This window comes from Branchiostoma floridae, chromosome 19, assembly GCF_000003815.2.
Source record: "Branchiostoma floridae strain S238N-H82 chromosome 19, Bfl_VNyyK, whole genome shotgun sequence".
In the NCBI taxonomy this organism is placed as follows: Eukaryota; Metazoa; Chordata; class Leptocardii; order Amphioxiformes; family Branchiostomatidae; genus Branchiostoma; species Branchiostoma floridae.
In genome coordinates this window covers 14,653,620-14,676,080 of record NC_049997.1, presented here as the reverse complement: position 1 = coordinate 14,676,080, position 22,461 = coordinate 14,653,620, and the positions used below count along the sequence as shown (strand labels likewise).

The window sequence follows — 22,461 nt, the reverse complement described above, 5'->3', positions numbered from 1 at the left end:
AAGTAGGATGCTCACGAGACGGTATCAAAGATTCCAATAAGTGAAGTCATGTGTATAAATATTGCCATTAATTCTTATAGTGACTACTGATGGAAACATGAAATGGGAGAAGATCACTTTCGGTGGGTTCTTCGGTGGAACTGATCCTGGAACATTTCGTCGTAACTACGGAGTGGCTGTGTCTGCTGACAACGAGATATTTGTGACCGATTGTGACAACAATAGAGTACAAGTCTTTAGCATGAATGGGGTGTTTCTTCGCCTCTTCCCAACGGTGTACCCATCTGATGTTGCCATTGACGGAGATGGCCATTTGTGGGTGACTGTAGCACAGCCTATCAATCCTCAGAGTCCAGTCCAAAATTATACTGTGCGTGTAGTACAGTACGATTGGAATGGCACGGTACTATCCACGTTCGAAGCGCAATCTTTGCAATGGAAACCCAGCATCACCGTTGACGTTATCAAGAACAAAATCCTTGTGTCAGGTCCAGGGCTGATTTTAATGTTCCATCCAAACGGCTCGCTGTACCGCAGTTTTCGAATTGAGGCAAGTACGACATCCTTTCGCCTTACGACAGACGCTGAAGGAAATATTTTCGTTTCAAATCCTGGATCTAACTCTGTCCACGTCTACAATCACTCCGGACATTCGTTATTCAAATTTGGAGGATTTGGAAGCGACGAAGGTCAACTGCGCTCTCCGAGAGGTATTTGCATTGACAGCTTCGGTTTCATCATCGTAGCGAACGAAGAAAACGATCGGGTGGACATGTTCACAAGACTTGGGAAATTTGTCCGCACGGTCGTTAACGTGACAAGGCCGACTGGTCTTGCTATCGGACCGAATGGAGATTTGGTGGTGACCGAGCCAAGTAGGTACCAGTGGGTAAAAGTCTTTCCACACCAAATGGTATATCCTTAACCGCCTCTGTGAAAATTTATTTCAAAATCAATGTGGCATTTCAATTTGTATCTTATTTTATGCATGACTGTTCAAGAAAAGGAAAATAACGATTTCTTAAAAATGTATGTAAATAACTGTGATACCAAGTTTGCATGTAAGTGTGCACGTGTGCGTTTGTAATCTCCAACAACAGACCGATTGAAAAATCTGTTTGAATCCCATGTTTGCATGTGGGTTGACGAGCGAATTGCCTGAGAACATAGTACATGGTCTTTAATCGAGCCAGCTAAACTACTCAGTGTCACATGTTAAAAGAATGTTATTAGACTATAAAATTCACACCTGTGTCTAGTCAATAGTGTATGCCGTGAGATATAAGACAGATGATGCTATCTGTAAGATAAACAGCTGGATAGATTTTTCAAACTAAAAATGTACTCAGTTGCTTGAGTAGCTGTATGTTATTTTGCGTGTCGTATTACCTGGATGTCCAACCTTCATAGACTTAAGACTGAAGTCGTTTGTTTGATCTTTTTCTTTGTAAATAGAAGTTTTCAATGGTTTATTATAAGGCGCTTGTTTACTGTTGCTTGTGCAGCTATAATCCATTGCCAGACAGTGATTATAGTGTAGTCTTTGACTCTTACATCAAGCAGTTTTGTGCTTATCCTTCTCATCCATTTGTTTTACCAATGTTATTGATACCTTTCTTTCGCTGGCCTATGGATGTTCTAAATCTGTAATATAAACACCTGGATAGATTATTGAAACTAAATATCTACTCAGTTGCTTGAGTAGCTGTATGTTAGTTACCTCGTGTATCGTATTACCTGGATGTCTAACCTTCATAGACTTAAGACTGAAGTCGTTTGATTATCTTTTTTCTTCGTGAATATAAGCTTTCAATGGATTGTTATCAAGCGTTTGTTTACGATTGCTCGTGCAACTATAATCCATCGCCAGACAGTGGCTAAAGGGTAGTCTTTGACTATCCATCAAACAGACTGTTGCTTATCCCCCGATCTGTTTGTTTTACTGATGTTATTGATCCCTTTCTTTCGCTTGTCTTTGTCTGTTCTTAGAAGGTAGTCCAAGATGAGCCTTGGGATTAAGTTATGCTTTAAGATTTGCTTTAAGTTAATACCCACGTACTATGCTAGCAATAGCTGTTATATACATCACGCGTCATGCAATTGCAATGAGGAACTGAGTTGCATCATCATCATCATCATCGTCGTCATTACATAATTGGTACAAAATTGGCGAACTGCTTAATGATAAAAATTAAATGATTGGAACTTTATACTCATGGCTTGTGTTAGTTGAAGGTGAACATCAGATTGCATAAGTTATGCAAATGAGTTAGTTATTTGCATAAAATCATTCACGGATATATGAGGTCGCCGAACCATAGTTTACACCATCAGTTTGTTTCGTATGTCAACAAAAGACAAGAAAAAGACATTTTCACACCGACCGATGCATTTTATTTTATCTTTAGATATAGAAGTTCCACACAAAGGTGTTGTAACTGCTGTATATACATGTTAATTACGATACGTGGATCCCATACATTTTTTGGATGTAAGGATGTACATGTAAATGCTTCATCTAAATCATTTAGGAAATAAACAAACATGTACAATTGATAATGTTAATCCATAAAAACCTCAAGAAACACTTCTCAATGTATTGTGAAGTAGCGATGTCTTACTAATTCCAGCTCCCGATGAAACAAAACACAAAATACATTTCTCAACATTTGTATGATTTTATATACTATATACTCACATATTTACAAGAAAACATTTTAATAATGCTTTCTAGATCTAGACACAAGTTCTGTCATAACAGGAACTTGTACTAATCCCAACTCCCAATGAAACAAAACATAAAATACATTTCTCAATATTTGTATGATTTTTTTAACATCATATACTCACATATTGACAAGAAAACATTTTAATACTGATTTCTAGATCTAGACACAAGTTTTCTTATGACAGGGACTTGTCACAATATAATGTTGAAGTTACTTTCCAAACATCTGGATGGCTAATAATACCTCAACGCTGGACTTAAAATAATCCGTACAACTTCATCAAACACAACAAGCACTTCTACATACTGATCCCAACAGATTTTTACGGCTAGACTTTTATATCTTTGACTTTGTTGATGTGGCATTAGTTGGTCTCAAGAAATAATTCATTAACCCAGAGACAATTTTGGGAAACTATGTGGTTCAACTCAACTCAACTCAATCGATCGTCGGAAAAGATTCTTGTCTCTTCCCAGTTCTTCACACACGTCGGGCATCGTCTAATTTTCTTACACTATACTAAGAAACCAAGAAAATGTTTAACTTTTTTGAAAGACTTGAATGTAAACGTGAGCTGGTACAAGAGTGAGTTGTAATTATATGGTATAATAATGGTCAGGTTTTTGAGCCTGCGTTGGGAAACAGGCTGACTTGCTGCTGTGATAGGACACATTTTGTATTGGCGGAGGAGGATTTTGAACTAAGTGTGTCTAGATTTAATTTGCAAGGCTGGATTATGAAAGGCGAGCTATGATAGTTCTATGGAGGATGTTGGTCCAGTTTGATCGGCGCTGTTGCTGGCGTATTCGTAAACAGGGTTTTGAAACGGTACGGTGTTCTGGTGCTGAAGGACATTTGCTGCCCTGTTTGGGAGATTCTGCAACCGTCGGTATTTGATTAACTCTAAGATCACACAGGCGGTTAAAACTATCCCGACAAGGCCGGCTGATGTCATGATGATGATGATGTGGACGGTTCCGATCACCATCCCTACACTCCCCCATGGCTTAACCTTGAGCCGTCCCGGCGAATAATGTAACACTAACAGTTCTATCATGTTACACCATAGAACACTTTCAAAAAAATAACACAAAACACAAAACAATACATGTTGGTGGAAATGATAAACCAGATACAGTTCAGTACGACAGAGCAGGTCAGTCGACAGATTTTTCAACTGTCCATAGTCTCGGTGGCGCTATCAACATCCGTATTTCCACTCATTTGCTGATGCGTTGAAATCCTCAGTGATGTTGATGGAGGCATCGTTGCACAAGCTAACCCAGGTATGGAAACTGATGACAGAGGCCTTTTATGTAACTGACGTGGTGAGGCACAGTACATGGAGCCAGTTCCGCCTAGATAGTGCGCGTTGGAAAGAAAGGAGCTCGAGGCTTTGCATGATTTAGCTCCCCCAATATCATCTCCACTGTCTCGCAAACATTTCATCTTGTTGATTAGCCATGCCAGCTTGCAGTCGCAGTGGAACGGGTTGAGAATGAGGTGGATTTTTGCTTTCATCAAGGGCAGTCCAAGATCACTTTCAGCCAAGGATGCGATCCTATTCCATGCCAGATCTACATACCGGAGATTTCTCAGCTCGTTGATGTAGCTCCCAAATTCGACGTTTACGATCCTGTTTCGATTCAAGTAGATTCGACTCACGGCAGAAATGTTGCAGAGTGACCGCCAAGACAGAGTTTCGATCAGGTTCTTACTCAAGTCGAACAACAAGTTCAATTTTTTCAGCAGTGGAATATGTGGAACATGACGGATTTTGTTTTCCGTTAGCTTCAGAGCAATAGTATCAGGCGGGATGTCGTCAGGGAAGCTGGTCAACTCTCGACCAGTACACGTTACTATCACACGCAGCGCACCAGTAACCGATGTTTTTGACTCGATACAGTCTGTAGGGAGGGCTTCACTCCTGGTGGTTGTAGCCACGCACACAATGATGATAAAAAGTGCACACAAGATGACTAGAACTTTCATCATTGCAGCATTTGCTGAGGTTCACTCTTCTGTACTAAACAACGCGCCTTGATCATAGGACGATACTAGATTTGCCCGTAGCCACAGTAAGATCCACGATAGAAACGTTTCTTTTAAAAATCGCCACTGTTAAATTTAGTTTATTGCAAGATCTTGCCCGAGGGCTAATTGCAAGTGACAAAAAGTGACAGAAAAACAATGGTAAACAGACCTAGCTTTGCGTCCAATTCGGGCCCGGGCAGTCGAACGCTGTCCGATGATGATCTGTAAGTCCGAATGTGTACTTGCTGTTGACTTCTCTAGACAATTTTGCTGCATACATGACGTGGGTGGCTTCGCGGGTGGGCATGAGCAGTCGAGCCTTGGATATTGAATATTCTAGCCTGGTATCTAGCCGTATTATAGCTACCGGGTCTCTTCTATCATCTCCGCAAATATGGAAAAGACAGAAGAGACTTGGTAGCCATAATAGAATCATAATACGGCTGGATACCAGGCTATGGACATTCAGAAGCAAGCAGAGCAAATGACATGCATGTTTGTGACTGAAATTGTCTGTCTGGGAGAGCAGATTGGTAATGGCAATCCGTGTGAGACGTGATGTTTTTGACACTGATATTTTGGCTCACTGGAGGTTCTTTTATGACCAGTGTCCAGAAAAGTCACTGAAAACTACTTCGATCAATGTCCATTTTCGACTTTTTTGTTTCTGAAAGCACATGTGACCAACTACCGACGTATTGAAGCGGTAAGAGAAATTCAGGGTGTGTATATAAAACGAAACAGATTATTAAATTTTGGTATCCAAAAATACGTCACAGTTCATCAATATCCAAATGAAATCAAGTTTTCGCAGAAACAAGATGTTTTCCATCCCATGCTGCATGCGATATGCATCAAGCGTCTCATCATGTATGGCGTATGTCTAACGTACAGAAATGTATAGTTGCAAAATGCTGCTACCCCATGGTCTAAAGACAAAAAAAGGACATAGTTTCAAGTCAACACAGTAGCAGGTCATACCGTTGTTCATTATTCCGATTCCTACGGCTGTCATTGATAGACCCTTCCGATAATACTATATTTAGTTAAACTGATCAAGTATTAATATGTATGTATGTATATATTTAGGTAGCGTGCGTAGTCCAATGGTTAGCGGTCCTACCTGTGGAACTAGAAGTCGTGAGTTTGTTTCCGGCTGTGTCGCTCACCCGACAAGTAATGCTACCAGAAAGGGTTGCAGTCCCTAGGACATGACGTTTAGTCGTGGCCAACAGTTTATTGTGCTTGTCGAAAAGAGCTAGGCGAATTTCCCCGGTACAATGAACCTGTAACTACTGTAACGTTACATAGCGGCTGTCCTCTCTGTCACGACAGTGAAAGAATAGCTCTTCTGTGAGCTAAAACTGGACCTTCCATTCCACTTTCTACTATGATTGAGCGTATCAACAAGACATACACAATACCACACAGAGCGAACATCTGAGAATGAATTTACGTTTTCCTCTACTTAGTTCTTAGCTCGTTGGGTCTTGACGGACCTGGAAACGATGGCAACGAAGTACTAGTAATTTGCATCACATCTTCATTTGCATTAGGTCTCCGAACTCTAGTTATTTAATTGCGTATCGTTGAGTCCTTTTGCTAGCCAAAATGTTAACTATCTCATATCAGGCAATTAACTGTACATCATGGTGAACTATGATGATGGTGTGAATGCTGTGAATGTTTGACTGACAGACGTCGACAGAATCAGAGGATCAGGTGAAGTCAACCCTTGTGGCCTTTTGACCTTTGAACCCTACATATTCTGTCTTTCGCTCCCCTCCATTTTATCCGTAAGTCTGTTTTCCGGCAATCTACTCGAGATATTTTGACTTTCGTGGACAAGACATCGGCTTGGAAGTTTTAGGTGAGGAATTTAGACTGTTATAAACAAAATTTGGGGTGTAGAAGTAGAGATTAGCACCGATTTCTTTGTTTATTTTCGCTAAGTCTTTCTCGACTGTGTTGTTTTGATTCTGCAGGTGTTGCAGTTGGTTGAGAGGGGTGGGACATTTGTTGACAAAAAATATCTAACGTGCTTGACCTTATATCGAGTTTTTCTTTTACCTTAGACCGTTATTGTTTTGATAGCGTCTGTATTTATTATTATTATTTTTTTATCATATTAATGATAACGATAAAGCTGTGGATGGATTGTCATGAAGTATGTGATTTAGACATAAATTCCTATCGCAGAAATGATTAAATTTAGGGCCCCTTGTGGTTTTCTTTGGTACTACAGCAGAACGTCAGGTTTTGGTATCTTACTCTCTTTTTGCTTTTTAGGAAATGTCGACTCCCGAAATCAGAGCTTGCGGTCTGTCCAAGGATGTGACATTAGCCGTTCTACCAAGACTGTACTTGGAGGAACTTCTCATAGAACTGGGCCGGAGAAATATCAGCACCGAATACAGCAGTAGGGAACACCTAGTGACGGTCCTTCGCGACGTAATTGAATACGAGTACCGTGCTGCGAATCCAGAAGCCGTTCAAAAAGCTGTGGATTATGGTGTTGCTTGGGGCGAACAACAGCGTAAACGCATGCCATTCCCAGCCAATCCGCGCACAGAAATGCAACAGTTTGCAAACGAAGGGAACTTCCCGAGCGCGTACGCCCAGACAATGTCAAGTATCTGGTCCCCACCAATCCCATCCACTCAGTATAGCTCGACGTCTGTAGAGAATTCCGCCAACAAAACTGCACGAGAGGAATACACAAACTTCAGTATTTTCCCCACGTTCACAGCGATGCACAAGCCAACTGCATCATTCAGCAAGACAAGGCAGGAGAGTATGGAGGCAAACTTCAATGTCAAGTCCAAGGAAACTTCTCATCAGACGGAGATTGTCATGGTTCAAGGGCCGCCACCGAACACTGAAGATGCAACCTGGGATCACAACAAATCAGAGACCTTGGAGCAACATGCTCCCACCAAGAATGATACAGCAGTTGGTGGTTGCCCTAAGCCATCTCAGAGTAATGACACGAATGTTGAAGATTCAGCACAACTTGAGGATAGTACTTCTGAAGATGTTAAGGTTTCTAAGAAAAAGCCACAGGAGTCGTCTTTGGTGACCGGAAAACGACGCAGGCCGAGGAAGGCGACACCAACCAAGAGGGGGACGAAAACAAAGAAAAAGAAGTTGAAGATCGATGAAGTGTGGTCGGGCTCTGATGAAGATTCCGACTTCGCAGCAGTACCCAAGGCCATCCGCAAAGGCAGTCAGGATGGTTGTGAGGTATTGTATCCCTTCATACATGTATCTAATAGTACGTAGAACTGTGTTTCTGTGGTCAACAGAAGAGGCCAACTTTTGTGAGAGCTATTCTGTTACTATTAGTTTACCAAATTGGGAGTTGTTCTTGAAATTCTTTGTTCTGTCAACTCCCCCTTTTTAAGTTTAATGAAGCAACTGTTGCCAACTAAAAAAAAAACTGCTATGAGAAAGTATGACAATAGCCCACACTAAATCTTTCTTGTTGCCTTTGATATATTCTGTTGCTCCAGTCTTATTGATAAGCTAGTTCATGGTTTGATCTGCATATGTTCTGTGTGTTGCCTTATGGTTAATATGTGACCATTTACAATTGCTAGTCAAGGGCCTTAACTTTAACCTTGTGTATGTGAAGTTCAAACCATGAAACAGCTTATTACATGTACATGTGACTGTATGAATTTTTAGTTGTTAAGTTTAAGCTTTGTTCCAACACAAATGGAAAGAACTCACCATAAATTTTCGGTCAAACATAAGTCGGAAGTGACGACGAATTGTAAATGGCGGGAAGACGGAACCTGCCACCGTCACAGTTCAGAGAGGGTTGATGAGCCCTAATGTATATGGCCTCCCCATATACCCCTCTTCTTGTGTTGGATAAAGCTTAAACTATGGATTCTACCAACACAGATGAGCTTTCATTCAAATATTACTTTGTGTCTGCAGGGTGGCGAAGAAGACGTCTATCAATGCCCGCAGTGTGAATACACCTCCAAGGTCAAAGTCAACATGCAGCACCACATCCGGACGCACACCGGCGAGAAACCCTTCAAGTGTTCCGAGTGCGACTACTCGGCCTCCCAGAAGGTCCACCTGGACACCCACATGACCCGCCACACGGGCGAGCGCTCGTACATGTGCGAGGAATGCGGGCACAGGACGGCCTTCAGGTGCAACCTGGTCAGGCACCTGCGGACACACTCGGGAGAGAAACCCTACAAGTGCGAGCTGTGTAGTTACAGGGCGATCCGACGGACGCACCTGACCAACCACATGCGAACACACACCGGGGAGAAACCCTTCATGTGTGAGGAGTGTGGACATATGACTACAGACAAGACTAGTCTCATCAGACACAAGAGGAACCACGCCAGTGACAAGTATCATATGTAAATTGACTGTATCTAATGCTTAAAATTACAGTTATGGTCTATATTTCAAATGTTGACTATTGACAGGATGTACATTTTGTACAGGATCAACATAAATTTGTTTTGTACTATTGACAGGATGTATCTGTCAATAACAAATTGTTTTGCACTAATTGGCTGGCTGTTACTGCTCGTTATTGACAGGAACTGTTGGGATTCAGTCAGAAGTCAGCTGCAACAATCAAAGCGTACCTTACAACCTCTTGTGAATAACGTCTCATGATCCTGTCAAGTGTCAACCCCTTTCTCTTATTATACATTCAACCTTTACCCCGAGTTTGATCCTGTAAATGGTAACTTTACTCACTACAAATGTAGGTGCTATGAAAGAAATTGTGTCTGATTTCTGTAGAATGAGCACAAAGTTTTTTTTATATTGTACTTTATATACTGTGATTTTGGTATATGTAAGCCATATTCTAAAGGTCTCAAATCATTAATTAGATTGCTGTGCGTATGGTCTTGTCAGTGTAGTCTGGTATCCATCCTATTCTAACTGTAGATTTTTCCTTTGATCACTTCTCTTCTGTATAGTCTGATACCCATAATATTTATATGGATGGCACTGGTGACTGGTGTAAAGTAAATGTCAGCTCCGAGTTGCACAGTCCTTTGTACCAGCATGGTAGCGCAATGGTTCAGAGGGCATCCGGAATATTGATTTCGTTACATTATTAATTAATATATACTAGTGATTTACAACACAGACATGTTTGAGTAAGATTTATTATTTTTTGCTTTACATAACATAACATAACATTGCATTTACATTTGTACTTCCATAGGAAGCAGTGTTCAATCTTCATTGTTAAATATATTATGTGTTTATTTCAAGAATACAATCAAATGTCCTCGGTAACAAAACATATTCCAGAAATTTCTCAGCATTCATTGCTGGTTCCAAAACAAAAGTCTCAAGTCAAAAGTTCCAATGTCTCTCTCAGGTCCAAACTGAAAAGAGGGCCAAAACTCTAGCCAAACTTTCAAAAAGCTGAACAGAATTAGCCAGAAACTGTAATATGACTTTGTCACATTTTCTGCATAAGAAGGTTAACTTTCAACTTACCTGAGTTGCAAGATACACCCAGTTGCTTTCTGTGGAAGATAGAATCTACAGAATACATTCTTTGCAACATGGCTGTAACCTTCAATTCAAAATCTGTGAAGAAATTCCAATCCTTAGAAATTAATGCATCCATAAAATAGCCCTATGACATAGATCTAATAGTAACATTGAAATGTGTAACATATTCAACCAAATATAAGTGTTTACAATGCATTTTTTATGGATAACAAATTAATAGCTTACATCAGGAGCTGTACGTCACTAATATTTCTCATTCAAGTCTATGAAATACATTCCAATAGGTACATGTACATCTAGTGATACATCACTGAAAAGTCAGAGAGTTTCAATATGCAACTCCAACCAAACCAAACCATAACAATTCAAAACCTGGCAAGGAAAACATAATGTGAACGAAATGAAAGAACACAAACATACAGTAGTGCTTACTGTTGTTCGGAAACACACAGGATAAGCAGTATCGTTAATTCAATGCTGCAAGCAAGCGATCACAAGTATTGTCCATTCAGCTGAACACAACATCTGAAACAAAGTAATCGCTTCAACTGTACTTATAACAGCTCAAGTTTGTCACAACAGAACAATTCTTTTCACTGAATGCAAGTTTTCAAAATTATATCTGTTTTCAGAGTTGAGTAGCCCATTGTAAATACTTTGAACTGTAAACTGTATGTAACGCTACCTTACCAACCTCTTTCTAACATTACAATGAGAGTGAATACCTACGTCATACTCACCACAAGATTCAAATTCACAAATAAACCATAATGACAATATGCTATTTACAACAGACGATAATTTTGCAACAAGTTACAATGACAATATAATACATCATGAAATGACAAATTTGTGTGCCTTCTATATGTAGACACTTGGACAGTAACTTATTCAATTCAAAGTTTTAGACATCAATATGATGCTAACATACATGTATTATGTTAATATTTACCTTACACAACTCTGCATAGCTGCCAGTAAGAAGAACAGATGGGAAGATGGTGTCTTGGCTAAATTGTTAATAAATGCAGCTGAGCTTGTACATGTAGTAGATGTGGCCTGGGTGCCATCCTGTTTAGGCTCAAGTTGACTCCATAGCTCACAACGTAACCCTAAGGAGGCTGGTATCCAGGCTACAGTATGGAATCTTCATTGTGAAAGAGAGGAGTGTCATTCTTTTGGGCTAGCAGCTTTCAGAAACATCTTAGAATGCTGCATACAACAGAGCTTTGACAAACTGTAAATGTACTCATTTGCTGCATATTTGCTGTGAATGTGTGCTGTCTTGCAGTGTTACTACATCTCAACCACAAACTAATAACAAATCCCTCCATTACCTCTCAAGCAGCAAAATAACGTCCCTGTAAAAATAGACAAATTTACCATAAAGCCTTCAACTGTTCTTTGACACACATTTCCCAACACAAGTTCTTCATGATATGTTGTTAAAGATGCCTTGTGCGTTTCTCTTTTCAAAGCATCAAGCCAAGCTCTCAGCATATACGCTGACCTTCACATTTGTGCATATATCAAAACAACCAGTTTGACGGCGCTACGCAAAGAAAGTCTTGACAACCATCTGGATGGGTCTCCGGCACACGGGACACGGTTTCCCGCGCTTGTAGAGCTTCTTGGCGCAGGTGTAACAACAGACGAGATGTGCGGTCCTCCCGTGGACCATACTGGCCACCTTGGGTCTACTGAGACAGATCATACAGGGCTCCATGACTACAGTCCCCACGTGGTCCTGACTCACGCCCGTGGCGCCAGGCGTGCTGTTAACCTCCTGGGAACTGCTCCCGAGGGAAGAGAAGGCACTGTCGGTGCTGATGGTACGCTCCGGCGGGGACACGACACCAGGCGAGGGTTCCCCTGCACCGTCGTTTTCCGTGGACTGAGCTTCTGGACAGGAATTGGAACGCTGGAGAGTGCTGTGGGTATAACAAAAAAAGTAAGTTAGTGTACATGTACATTGTAGGTAAAATTAGCCAAATCCTACCCAACCCTACTCCACAAGGAGGCGGGGGGAAGGGGCAGATGGTCTATACAAGACTGCACCTAGTCTCGTGCTCTCTCGCAAGACTAGCTATAGGTCAATCCCTGAAAAAGATGTGCTGCAAGATATCGAAAATTTGGAGGTATGTCTCTATGCCTTTAAAAAAACATCACTGAAGAAAATTGTTGCAACTGTATTCATACTTGACTGATGAACGTTCAAACCTCTTCAACGACAGCCAAATCAGTTCAGTTCAGTTAAGCTTTGAATATATTATGTACCAATAAGGTGGTCTTGTGCTTAGGGTTGTTGTCTTTAATCTAAAGGTTTTGGGTTCGAATCCCTAGGAGGCTAAATCTTGTATCCTTGGGAAAGTCACAAGGTCCCATATCAGAGGAGAGCCACAACACAAGCACTTTTAAGATACGAAAAGATTAGAGTCCATCCTAGTGTGAGTGGATAAAACCTTACAGTCCAGTATTACGGACCTTGTTCAAATATATAATATTGTACAAAACTGGTATGTCTAAAGAAGACTATGCTAAATGATGTGAAGCTTCTACATATATGTACTGCCTTCAGAAAGGGTCTGTATGCACATAATGCACACTGGTACTTGCACACTAGATACAGTGAAGACAATGTATCATTTTGTTCCATTTGATTACTTTTAGGACATAATCACATATCAAATTTGCATAGTAGTAAATCAGGACTCAGTGGTACAAGTATTACTAAGTTCCCAACCTTTTCTGGCTGGAGTTGTGAACTTCAGGGAACCAGTCCTTCCGCAGGGCCCAGCAGTGAGAACAGTAGCGCTGGTACGGACTGTTCCGCATCGGACACTTGTCACATTTCCATTTGTCCTGGAAATATTGGGAAAACAACACAATTTCATGATGTGTTTAGGGATATGCATAATGCACACAATATATTGGTGCTGGGTATAAAGTTTAAAGTAACACAATATTTCTTATACACGTCAAGTACAATATCATAAAGTCTTAGTCAACTCATACCAAATGGCGCGTTTGTGAAGGTTAGACATCCAGGTAAGCAATATTCAAATACAATTCAATCTCTACAACTGGATAAAAACGGATATTTACTTCCAGACGTTTTGAGTGACATCCATCACTCTTCATACCAAATGGCATTTTGTCCTAATCATTTTGGGGAAAAAATTCAAAAATACACAGTTTCATGATGTGTTTAAGGATTTGCATAATGCACACAGTATACTAGTGTGGGGTATGAATTTTAAAGCAACACAATATTTTGTATACAAGTATAACATCATACATGTACCTACAAATGGTGTAAAGGGCAGTACCCATCTTCATTTCTATAGCCCTTGAGCCACACAGTCGTACAAACACTACAGCAGGGAGCTAGTCCACAGGTAGTGGTGTGTGTTCAATTGCCATTATATGCTTTCCTATGACTTAGCAAAAGTGCTGAGTGCTAAACAGAGAAAGCAAAAGCAGTATGTACCATGTTGAAGTCTTTGGTATGACTCAACCAAGGATTGAAAACAAGTGCTTTTAAAAAAGCTGGCATTTTGCCAATGTTTGCGTGTGTGAACGTTTTTTTCTAGTTATTAGAATGTCATATAAATAGAACAGAGTAACTAAACCTGATATTGGCGCATGGAGAGATTCACATATGTGCCTGAATCTAGATCTAGACGCCACCTGTTAAAATTTGCGTGAACTGCAGCAAATTTCACTACACTGCCTGTTTTTGAGTGAGCTCTGTTGCGCGGCATTTTTAAGTTGTTTTTTTTTTTTTTTATTTCTATTCGGCAAAAAAACGAAGCGGCGAATTCGTTAACCAAAGAAACAAATTGGTGTGGCCAAATGGATGTAAAAATTAGTATTTTAATGGTGTAAAAAAGAAAAAAAAAAATGTACCTCCCAGGATTCGAACCGGGTGCAGTGGTTTAGAATGCGTAAACTTTAACCACTGCGCCAGTGCGAACATGTTGAAGAAAGGCCTGTTTTAACAGGTATAGAAATGTTTGGCATGGATTGAACAGGTCCGTTCATCTCAACATCACTCCATCACCCCATCACCCCATCACAACGGCGACTACTATGGATAGAAGGCATTTTGCGACTGCAAGTCGCAAAATGCAAAAAGGAAAGTGATCTCGATCCAGTTTTAGGTCACTGAAGAGCTAGTCTTCAACTGGTCGGGACAGAGAGGACAGACGCTATGTACAGTATTTACAGGTTCATTGTACCGGGGAAATTCCGCTAGCTCTTTTCGACAGGCACATTGAACAGTGGAGCATGTCTTAACATCCTGTCTGAAGAACTACAACTATTCCTGGTAGTGTGCATGTCCGGTGAGTGACAACAGCTGGAATTGAACTCATGGCTTCTAGTTCCAGAGGCAAGGCCACTAACCACTGGACACACACGCTACTTATGGTTTGCCCCCATGACGGTACAGAAGATGCAGATTTTGAACACAATACATCCTAAGTCTCACCTTATCTGTGATCTCTTCATCTGTACTTTCTTCAGACTCATCAGCCATACAGGAGTCATTGTCAGAGCACCTGATCATCTCAACATAGTACTCCTGTGAGACAAACAAATCATCATCACATAAGGCCAAACTTTTATGTCGAAAACAAATGATGTTCACTTCCACGTTACATCCCCTTTTCACTAGAGGCAACTGCTGTGAGACCAAATCAATCTACCAATTTTACAGACAAAAATTTTCTTTGTGTTGTCTTTCAAATCATACTTTTGCTTCACGTATCATATTCCAATTATTAAATCAAGGGTCCAATAAATCCGAATTTGGTTGCTCAAATGATGCTGAGTCATTGCTGCCTATAGCTAGTGGAAAGAGGCCTTTTGACACACTTCCTATGGTCAACTAATTATCATATGTTAGGCCTAGGGAAAAATGTTGTTTCCTATCTCAGTCCTGAAAAAAATAGGGTTACTAGCAGGGATTATCTTTTGTTTTCTTGTAATTTTTCTAATGCTGGCCAAAACTCAAGTGTGACATATAACAATACAGTTGTACATAGTAAACTGTAATGCATGAGGATACTTGTCTTTCAATGTCAAATGTTACTTTTGTGCATAATAGATACATTTATCCTTCAGTAGATAGGACAAGCAGTGTTTCTCCTTCAATGGGAAGTAGGCTGAATAAAAATTCTAACTGGAAGCTATGTGACTCCACTGCCCACTCAAAAAAAGTCTAGGGTCAGCAGGTTTTTCTAGGGTAGGTAGGGAAACAGGAAATACAACATTTTTTCCTAGGCCTTATGAACATTTTCTGATCAAATGATAGAAAAGATTATCAGTGATCAAATTCTTTTTCTGACAAAATAAAATCCTACCTCTTCCTCTCCATCCATGTTGGAATCCTCTTCATCATCATCATCGTTGTAGGGTTCGCTGGAGTCTGAGTCCAGCTCAAACTCCCAGTCTATCACCGGTACCTCCTCCCTGTCTGAATCCTCCTCCAGGAACCACAGGTCATCAGAGGAGTCAGCTACATATGCAGTGGAGTAGCCCTAAGGAAAAAAATTACCAACAGGTATGCCCAATTAGAACATGAAATGGAGTAGCCCTAAACAATCAAAATACATGTAGTACTACCAACATTACACACGACCTGTCAGTACATATGCAGTGGAGTAGCCCTAACGATAAAAGTACCAAAGAATGGATATGCCCAATTAGTACATGCTAACAAAATCAGTAGAGTAGCCCTAAAGAATTAAAATACAGTTACTGTACATGTACCAACATCAGACACTACCAGTTAGCACATATGCAGTGGAGTAGCCCTAAGGATAAAAGTACCAACAGGTATGGCCAATTAGACCATGAAGTGGAGTGGCCCTAAACAATCAAAATACAGTACCAACATCAGGCATGCAGTACATACATGTATGCAGTAACCCTAAACAAAGCTCACTCATTAGACTTGACCTGTTTATATCCAACTATTTGGTTGTTTCATAGCATTTCTTCAGATAAGTTTCCATTGGAATTACTGGTAGTTGGTTTGATAAATGGTCATCTCCATTGAATAGATAATTCATTATCTTTTATCCTGAAATACATTGTACAGTTATTATACCTTTGACCTATATAAAGGAATTTTTATATGCACATGTAGGGCTAATCCACCATATGAAATTGTACATCTTATTTTTAAAGAATCATATTGTAAATATCTGTTCTCTTAATCATTAACCTTCAGCACAGTGACTTGCCAATTCTCTATTGGTTATTAGGCCAACAGGAAGAAGATATTTTTTGTGCCATGCACATTCTTTGTATTGTCTTTTTCTTTAAAACAATAAAGAATGACATTGACAAACAAACAGATCATTGATAAAGCTGCTTTTATAGCTACTCTTAAAGGCAGATACAACACTCACATCTATGCTCCATCTCTCAGTGCAGGAACCTGAACTCCTTTTTTCACTCTCCTTCGGGCACTTGACGAAGTAAAACCAGGGCAGCCCCTTGGGTCCTTCCTCGTCCAGCTGCAGTGTCTGACTGAGACTGAGAGAGGAGGAGTGTCGTCTTCTCCTGGTGGAGGATCCAGTCGAACTTGTTGATTTTTCTGTGTAGAACAACAGAACAATTTCATATACCATAAATCTTCAAACTTTTGTGTTATTTTTTGTGGTGTCTTCAGTGAATTTATGAATCCCCAGATATGTTTCCTTTGTGTAACTACTGTGCTACAGATTGCTGTGTACGAAAATACCACTTTAACTCTTTTTTTAGGAAAGGGGAAAAGATCAAATTTGACTGTCCACCACAATTAGCAGTTCAACCATAACAGTATTTAGTGATTTGACCAATGAATACAGAGTCGGTAAAATATGCGCATCTTTACTGATTTTAATGATGTCTCTATTTTGAATTTCTGTAGACATTTTGATGGCAGCGGGTAAGGATAGTCTATGCCATTGCATTATGCATTTCTACATGTCATGCAAACAGCAAAATGTTATAATTGGTGAGGAAGATTCGGAATTCTTTGAAAGAAAAAACCATACCAGATTCACTCAGCTTGTTTCTCCTCCTGTGTTTTCTCTTCTCTTTAGCTTTCTGTGGCACGGTGGAAGGTCCTGGCATGGCCTCATCCTGGCATTCTGACAGAGTGGAAAAATTCAACACTGGTCAATACAAACTTTAAAGGGATGTATAATTGTTAAATTTTGTCGCCAAAGGAACAAATATTCTGAATTTCAAAATCTCCAGTCAGAGTGACACTTGTAATTAATTTTCAATATATTTGCGTCATTTTGTCACATTTCAAGCATTGTTAAACAATGCGAAAGCAAGCCGCAACTAAAGTCCTTTTCTTCTGGGTAGCCTACCCAGAAGCTAGCTGTAGATTTCCAAATTGACCGTTGTGGTCAGAAATCTTTGGAGCTTCATGGGTACTTTCAACAAACTTCAGTAACAATTTGAGCACCGAACGCATACTAAGGGTTCCTTGGTTCATTTAGTGTGTCAAACAGAATTTACAGAATAGAAAGGAAATTTAAAGCAACTTCCTTTAACAGGCTAAAAGAACAGTGAAAGTACTGTCCACCTACCTGCTTGCTGTGTCTTGGGTTTAACGGATGGCTCTCTGCCCTCTGCAACAGAATGTTGCAATGTGTAATGTACTTTTGCTTGGGAGGCCGTTGGTATGGTGTCAGCTATGGGTGCAACATAACAGGCATAGGGACGGGTTAGTGGTTAATGCTACTGATGCTGTATTATGTAGACAAAAATAGCTGTTCTCCACAATACATTAAGTACATACACATGTACCAGCTATAGGGACGTGTAGCGGAACATCATGGGTATACAATGTGCTTGTAGGAACAGGTTTTAGGTTCAGGTCCAGAGGTTTAGGTACAGGTCTGGACCTGAGTTATTTCACAAAGTAACCTGTTGTCTTCAATGATAATTATTACCTGTAGAGTAACATAAATTTTTAGAACCCACATTTTTGAAAGGCATCGATTTCAATGCCCTTTATAAATATTGCTAAATGTCCATCTTTGTGGTAGGAATAGCGAAATGCAAGTTTTCAGTAGCAAAACATGTCAAAAAGTTATATTTATTTCAGTGTAAGTGTATTTAGGGACAGCATTAAACACTGATGATACATGTATTTTGTATTTTGGAACTGTACCTAATCGATTTTTGCAATTCTCAGTATAGAAAAGTACTGGGGACAAAGTGTATGGTGAACACATGGATTCATTACGTACAGGCATGAGTAGATTTAGACAAGGCATGGTGAGTTTACCTTGTATTACTTGTGGGGAAGTCACGGGCACACAATTTGCTGCTAGCACCTCCCTGTAAGACAGAACATGAACAACCTTAATCAGTGGAATATGTATATAACATATTAATTTTGTACTTAGTCTATACATATATAGTTTGTATTCATAATCAGTTCTGTACTACAGAATTGTAATTTTTTTACTACAGAATTGTTTTACTGCAAATATAAAGCACAAAATAAGGACATTGGAAAAGTAAAGGAATTTACAGTTAGACAACGTGATTAAAGTTAAGATCTAATAAAAACAGTTACTTACCAACTTTTGGCCTATACCATCAGCCATTCTCAAAATGGCTTACCCAGTTCTTACATGTACATGAAGTTACATGTATCTTAAAGTTAAGTTGCCAAGATACATACATGTATGCTCGTGTGAACCAGTTCTTGGTTTGAACTACTTGTGACTGCGCCAATCTTGTAAACAGTTCTTGTCTAGACCATGCTTCATAGATGTTCAGACCTGTTTTCTTATTGTCTCAAGGGCCATCACCTTTGACATACATCAATTACCCCACAGTGTAGCACCCTATACAGTATAGGGGATCCGCCAGTCAATCCACCATGCAAATTGATGGTGGTCCAATGTAGTTCAGGGTCTAAAACTTGAAGATTTTTTTCCTGGTCAAATGGGTAGAAATCCTGGCAGTTTTGAGGTGGATGTGACAGGCTAGGGGAGGGTTTCTACTTTCTGATTAGGGCCAAAAAGCTGAGTTTTTGTGGTTGTTAGGGCGTATAAAGTTGGGACTTTTTTGTCCTAGCACATGGCCTCCTCACTGGGTTGTGGTGCGGTTTTGAGGTCAATGATCAATTTTTCAGTTTCCCAGAAGTCCGTGCCGTTAGATTCATGGCGAAATGTTTTTTTTGATAGCTGAGATGTCGGGCTTTCATATGACGGTATGTTTGTGTGCCAGTAACGTCAGAAAGTTGAGTTATTGAAAAGTAGTTGCTTTCTCCTCTTTTTTGTATAGGGAACCAGTGTTTAGAGGCTGCAGATTGAATCACCTGCGGATACCCTATATCACACTTCACATGGCACAGTTCAAACTGTAAATCAGCCTTACTAAAGAGTTGGTTTATGTACTAGTATGCATATAAGTGCAACTGCAAAACCATAATGAACCTACTTGACATTGTATATGGTAAACTGTGGCACTCCCAAGGCCTTCCCCAGCTCATCATCTTTGCAGTTGATCACTCGAGGGTTATTCTGGTCGTACAACATGCGCTCACCCATGTACTGTATCAAGTAGTTCAATACCTGCAAAATAAAACAACAGATGTTATAAGTTAATGCAAATCCTGATATATTCACAGTTGTTATAACTTTACAACTTTTGGTGACCTCTCTCGTAACTTCACGTATAAAGGATATGTGTTATCAATGTGATAACACAGTACTACAAAATTGTTTGAACCACGGAAGTACCCGGTAAAAACCTTTTTTCCCTTCTACTATAAAATCAAATCTCCACAAAAAAATGAGTTTTCAGTACTTAGTTTTATGTCTGATTCCCAATATCAAGTCATCCAAGAAACTTCTGGAGTACCATCCTCCGTAGTGACCGCTGGCTCAATACTTTCGCATGCTTGTCGTTAGCAAGCAAAAGGAATGAGCCAGTGGTCACTATGGTACTCAGGCTACTTCTGTGGTTCAGGCTGTGAAAAAAGCACTGCAAAAGTCATCCATAAAAATGAAAAAAATGCAAATGTTTGTTGAGGAATTCTATTGCTTTCATAGTTTATATCAATGTACATTGTACATGTATGTATCTTATACTAAAATCATAGTATGGTTATTTCTTTTCTCTCACCTGTTTCCTGGTGAAACACGTCCCTGTTGCCCCCACCTTCTGTAGACAGTTCAGCAGGGCTGGCTTGGGGCACACCTGTGGTACAGAAGGGACAGTTTCAGGTATTTGATCACCTGTGCAATCTTTACATGGGTACGTTTGCACACCTAGTATATTACTTAAGGTTGGTAGGATAGGCATTACATTTCAGTTTATTTTGCTTAGTTTTATCACTTTCAAAATTCTGTGAATTACTAGTATTATGTTTGGTATATAGGCTAAAATTATGATACTGTGCATACAGTGTCAATTATTTGATTAAGTGTTTCAGTTCAGTTCAGTTCAGTTATTTGTTAAGTGTTGGAACTTTTTAATTGTGCAACAAAGTGTTCTACGTCCAACATTGCGATCAGAGAAGGTATTAAATCCACAAGACATAAAATTCTAAAAGCTATACCATTCATTTCTTTCTTAAATACAAAAAAACGTACTCGAAGGTTATTTTGGGGGGAATACTGTACATGGAATCTTTTGCTGCATTGTCTAAAAAAACTTGTTAAACTTTAAGGCTTTGTCATGAAACAGTTATTATAGAGAGACCTGTACAAGTAATTCTTGCATTTCTGAACTTGTACCCTGCATATGATGGTGCAATCAGCACAATGTGCAATGCAATTACAGAACAGATTGCTTGAGACTGTTCTACTTCCTAGTAATCATGTCTGGTATGCCAACTATGCCTCAATTTAGTCTCAAATTCAGCCGTGGGTGGAAGGCTAAAAATACCTGCTGGACCACAAACTACATTGTACATGCTTGGAGGGTATAAAAAAAGCTGCATCTAACCTTAGAAAGCATATATCTTCAATGGTTCTACAATGTACCAAACCCATGATTAGCAGTATTACATCTATCCTTTGTTTTAGCTAAATCATGACTTTGCCTTATTATTCTAGGCAACAAGATCATATAACACAGATACATGTACTACTACTGACAACAGTACAATCATTTATATTCGAATAGACCAACCTGAAATCCGGTCAAAGCCATGATTTCTCTTTGCAAAAACCTTTCCACACAAGTCTGTGTGACCGCTCAGTCCAGCAAGTCATAAGATTTACCATGGTCAAACTGTCATATAAGCCGTACAGTTATGTAGGCTAGAGGCAAGTCCAGACTTGTACCAGCCAACTAATACGTACAACGGTCGATTCAGCTGGAATTTCTTGGCACTTAGACAGGAAGTGGTAACTTTTCTACAAATATGCAAGTTTCCTTTTGATTGCTCTTGCAAGGCTGACCGACAAGGTTGAACTATTTAGCAACTCTATACAAGATTGATGTTCAATACTAAATCTAGAATGAAGGCCATGAAATTGTTTCACCTTTAGACAAAACTGGGGCATCTGTCGCGGTATTCACGTTCAAACAAGTTAAATTTGCCTATAACCGTAAGATTTCCAAAAAGAAACACATACCTTTTCCATTTCGACACATAAAGGCAGACAGTTTTGCAAGTCTTCACTCATATTTCTTCTGATATAACTTAATTAAGATGGAATTGGCTTCAAATGTTCTGAAATCCGTCACACGAGCCGTCCTAAGATAAAACGTGCGTACATTCCCGTGGTAAAAAAATCTAGACGCAAGTCTGGACAAGAGTCCGAAAACCCATGGATCCATGCGGTAGTAATTAACCCCGGGTTGCACGTATACGTGGGTTCAGAACATGTGCGCACACTGCCCTGTTCTTTGTTGATACAGTTCAACTGATAAACAATCAAAAACGTCTTGAGTGACAACTATTACTGATCTGTCCAGACACATTTTCTTTACAGTATTAAAAAATCTAAAGATATGCAGAAATCTCTGTCAATGTGTTAAAGGGACAGCAGCTAAGTTTGAAAATTAACAGCAAATACGTATGACTGTAGTGTTAGGTTATCTTGTCATTCCTTGTGTGGTCGGCTAGCATTTTTCCAGAACGAAACAATTTGCCAAGGTAACATTGTGTCAAACACACAAATCAGGACCGTCTCAAACTGGAAGT

The 22,461-nt window shown here is 39.8% G+C and overlaps 2 protein-coding genes across 4 annotated transcripts in view; one reads left to right on the top strand and one right to left on the bottom strand.

The window, feature by feature from the left end:
* Positions 1-4,737: 4,737 nt before the first annotated feature.
* Positions 4,738-11,126, top strand: LOC118406382 (histone-lysine N-methyltransferase PRDM9-like). The gene is made up of 3 exons (XM_035806365.1): positions 4,738-6,633; positions 7,053-8,006; positions 8,709-11,126. Exons 2-3 carry the CDS (start codon positions 7,056-7,058, stop codon positions 9,153-9,155), a joined length of 1,398 nt encoding a protein of 465 aa, XP_035662258.1. The 5' UTR covers positions 4,738-6,633; positions 7,053-7,055; the 3' UTR covers positions 9,156-11,126.
* Positions 9,936-22,461, bottom strand: part of LOC118406381 (E3 ubiquitin-protein ligase Mdm2-like) — a 15,009-nt gene continuing 2,483 nt past the window's right edge. For 2 of the 3 annotated variants that reach the window (XM_035806361.1, XM_035806362.1), the window contains exons 3-12: positions 20,430-20,504; positions 19,743-19,876; positions 18,577-18,629; positions 17,873-17,977; positions 17,327-17,422; positions 16,697-16,884; positions 15,644-15,820; positions 14,770-14,862; positions 13,021-13,139; positions 9,936-12,208 (exon numbers count right to left, since the gene is read on the bottom strand). In XM_035806361.1, the coding sequence (XP_035662254.1) occupies positions 11,830-12,208; positions 13,021-13,139; positions 14,770-14,862; positions 15,644-15,820; positions 16,697-16,884; positions 17,327-17,422; positions 17,873-17,977; positions 18,577-18,629; positions 19,743-19,876; positions 20,430-20,504 (1,419 nt within the window). In that variant the 3' untranslated portion in view covers positions 9,936-11,829. The remainder of the gene's footprint in view (positions 12,209-13,020; positions 13,140-14,769; positions 14,863-15,643; positions 15,821-16,696; positions 16,885-17,326; positions 17,423-17,872; positions 17,978-18,576; positions 18,630-19,742; positions 19,877-20,429; positions 20,505-22,461) is intronic. The other variant, XM_035806363.1, reaches the window with a different exon arrangement.

What these genes read in the sequence shown, in the direction of transcription:
- LOC118406382 (XM_035806365.1), top strand. Translation starts at nt 7,056, where the DNA reads ATGTCGACTCCCGAAATCAGAGCTTGCGGTCTGTCCAAGGATGTGACA. An exon ending in GCAGTCAGGATGGTTGTGAG is followed by an intron (nt 8,007 to 8,708) that starts GTATTGTATCCC and finishes TTGTGTCTGCAG; the next exon opens with GGTGGCGAAGAAGACGTCTA.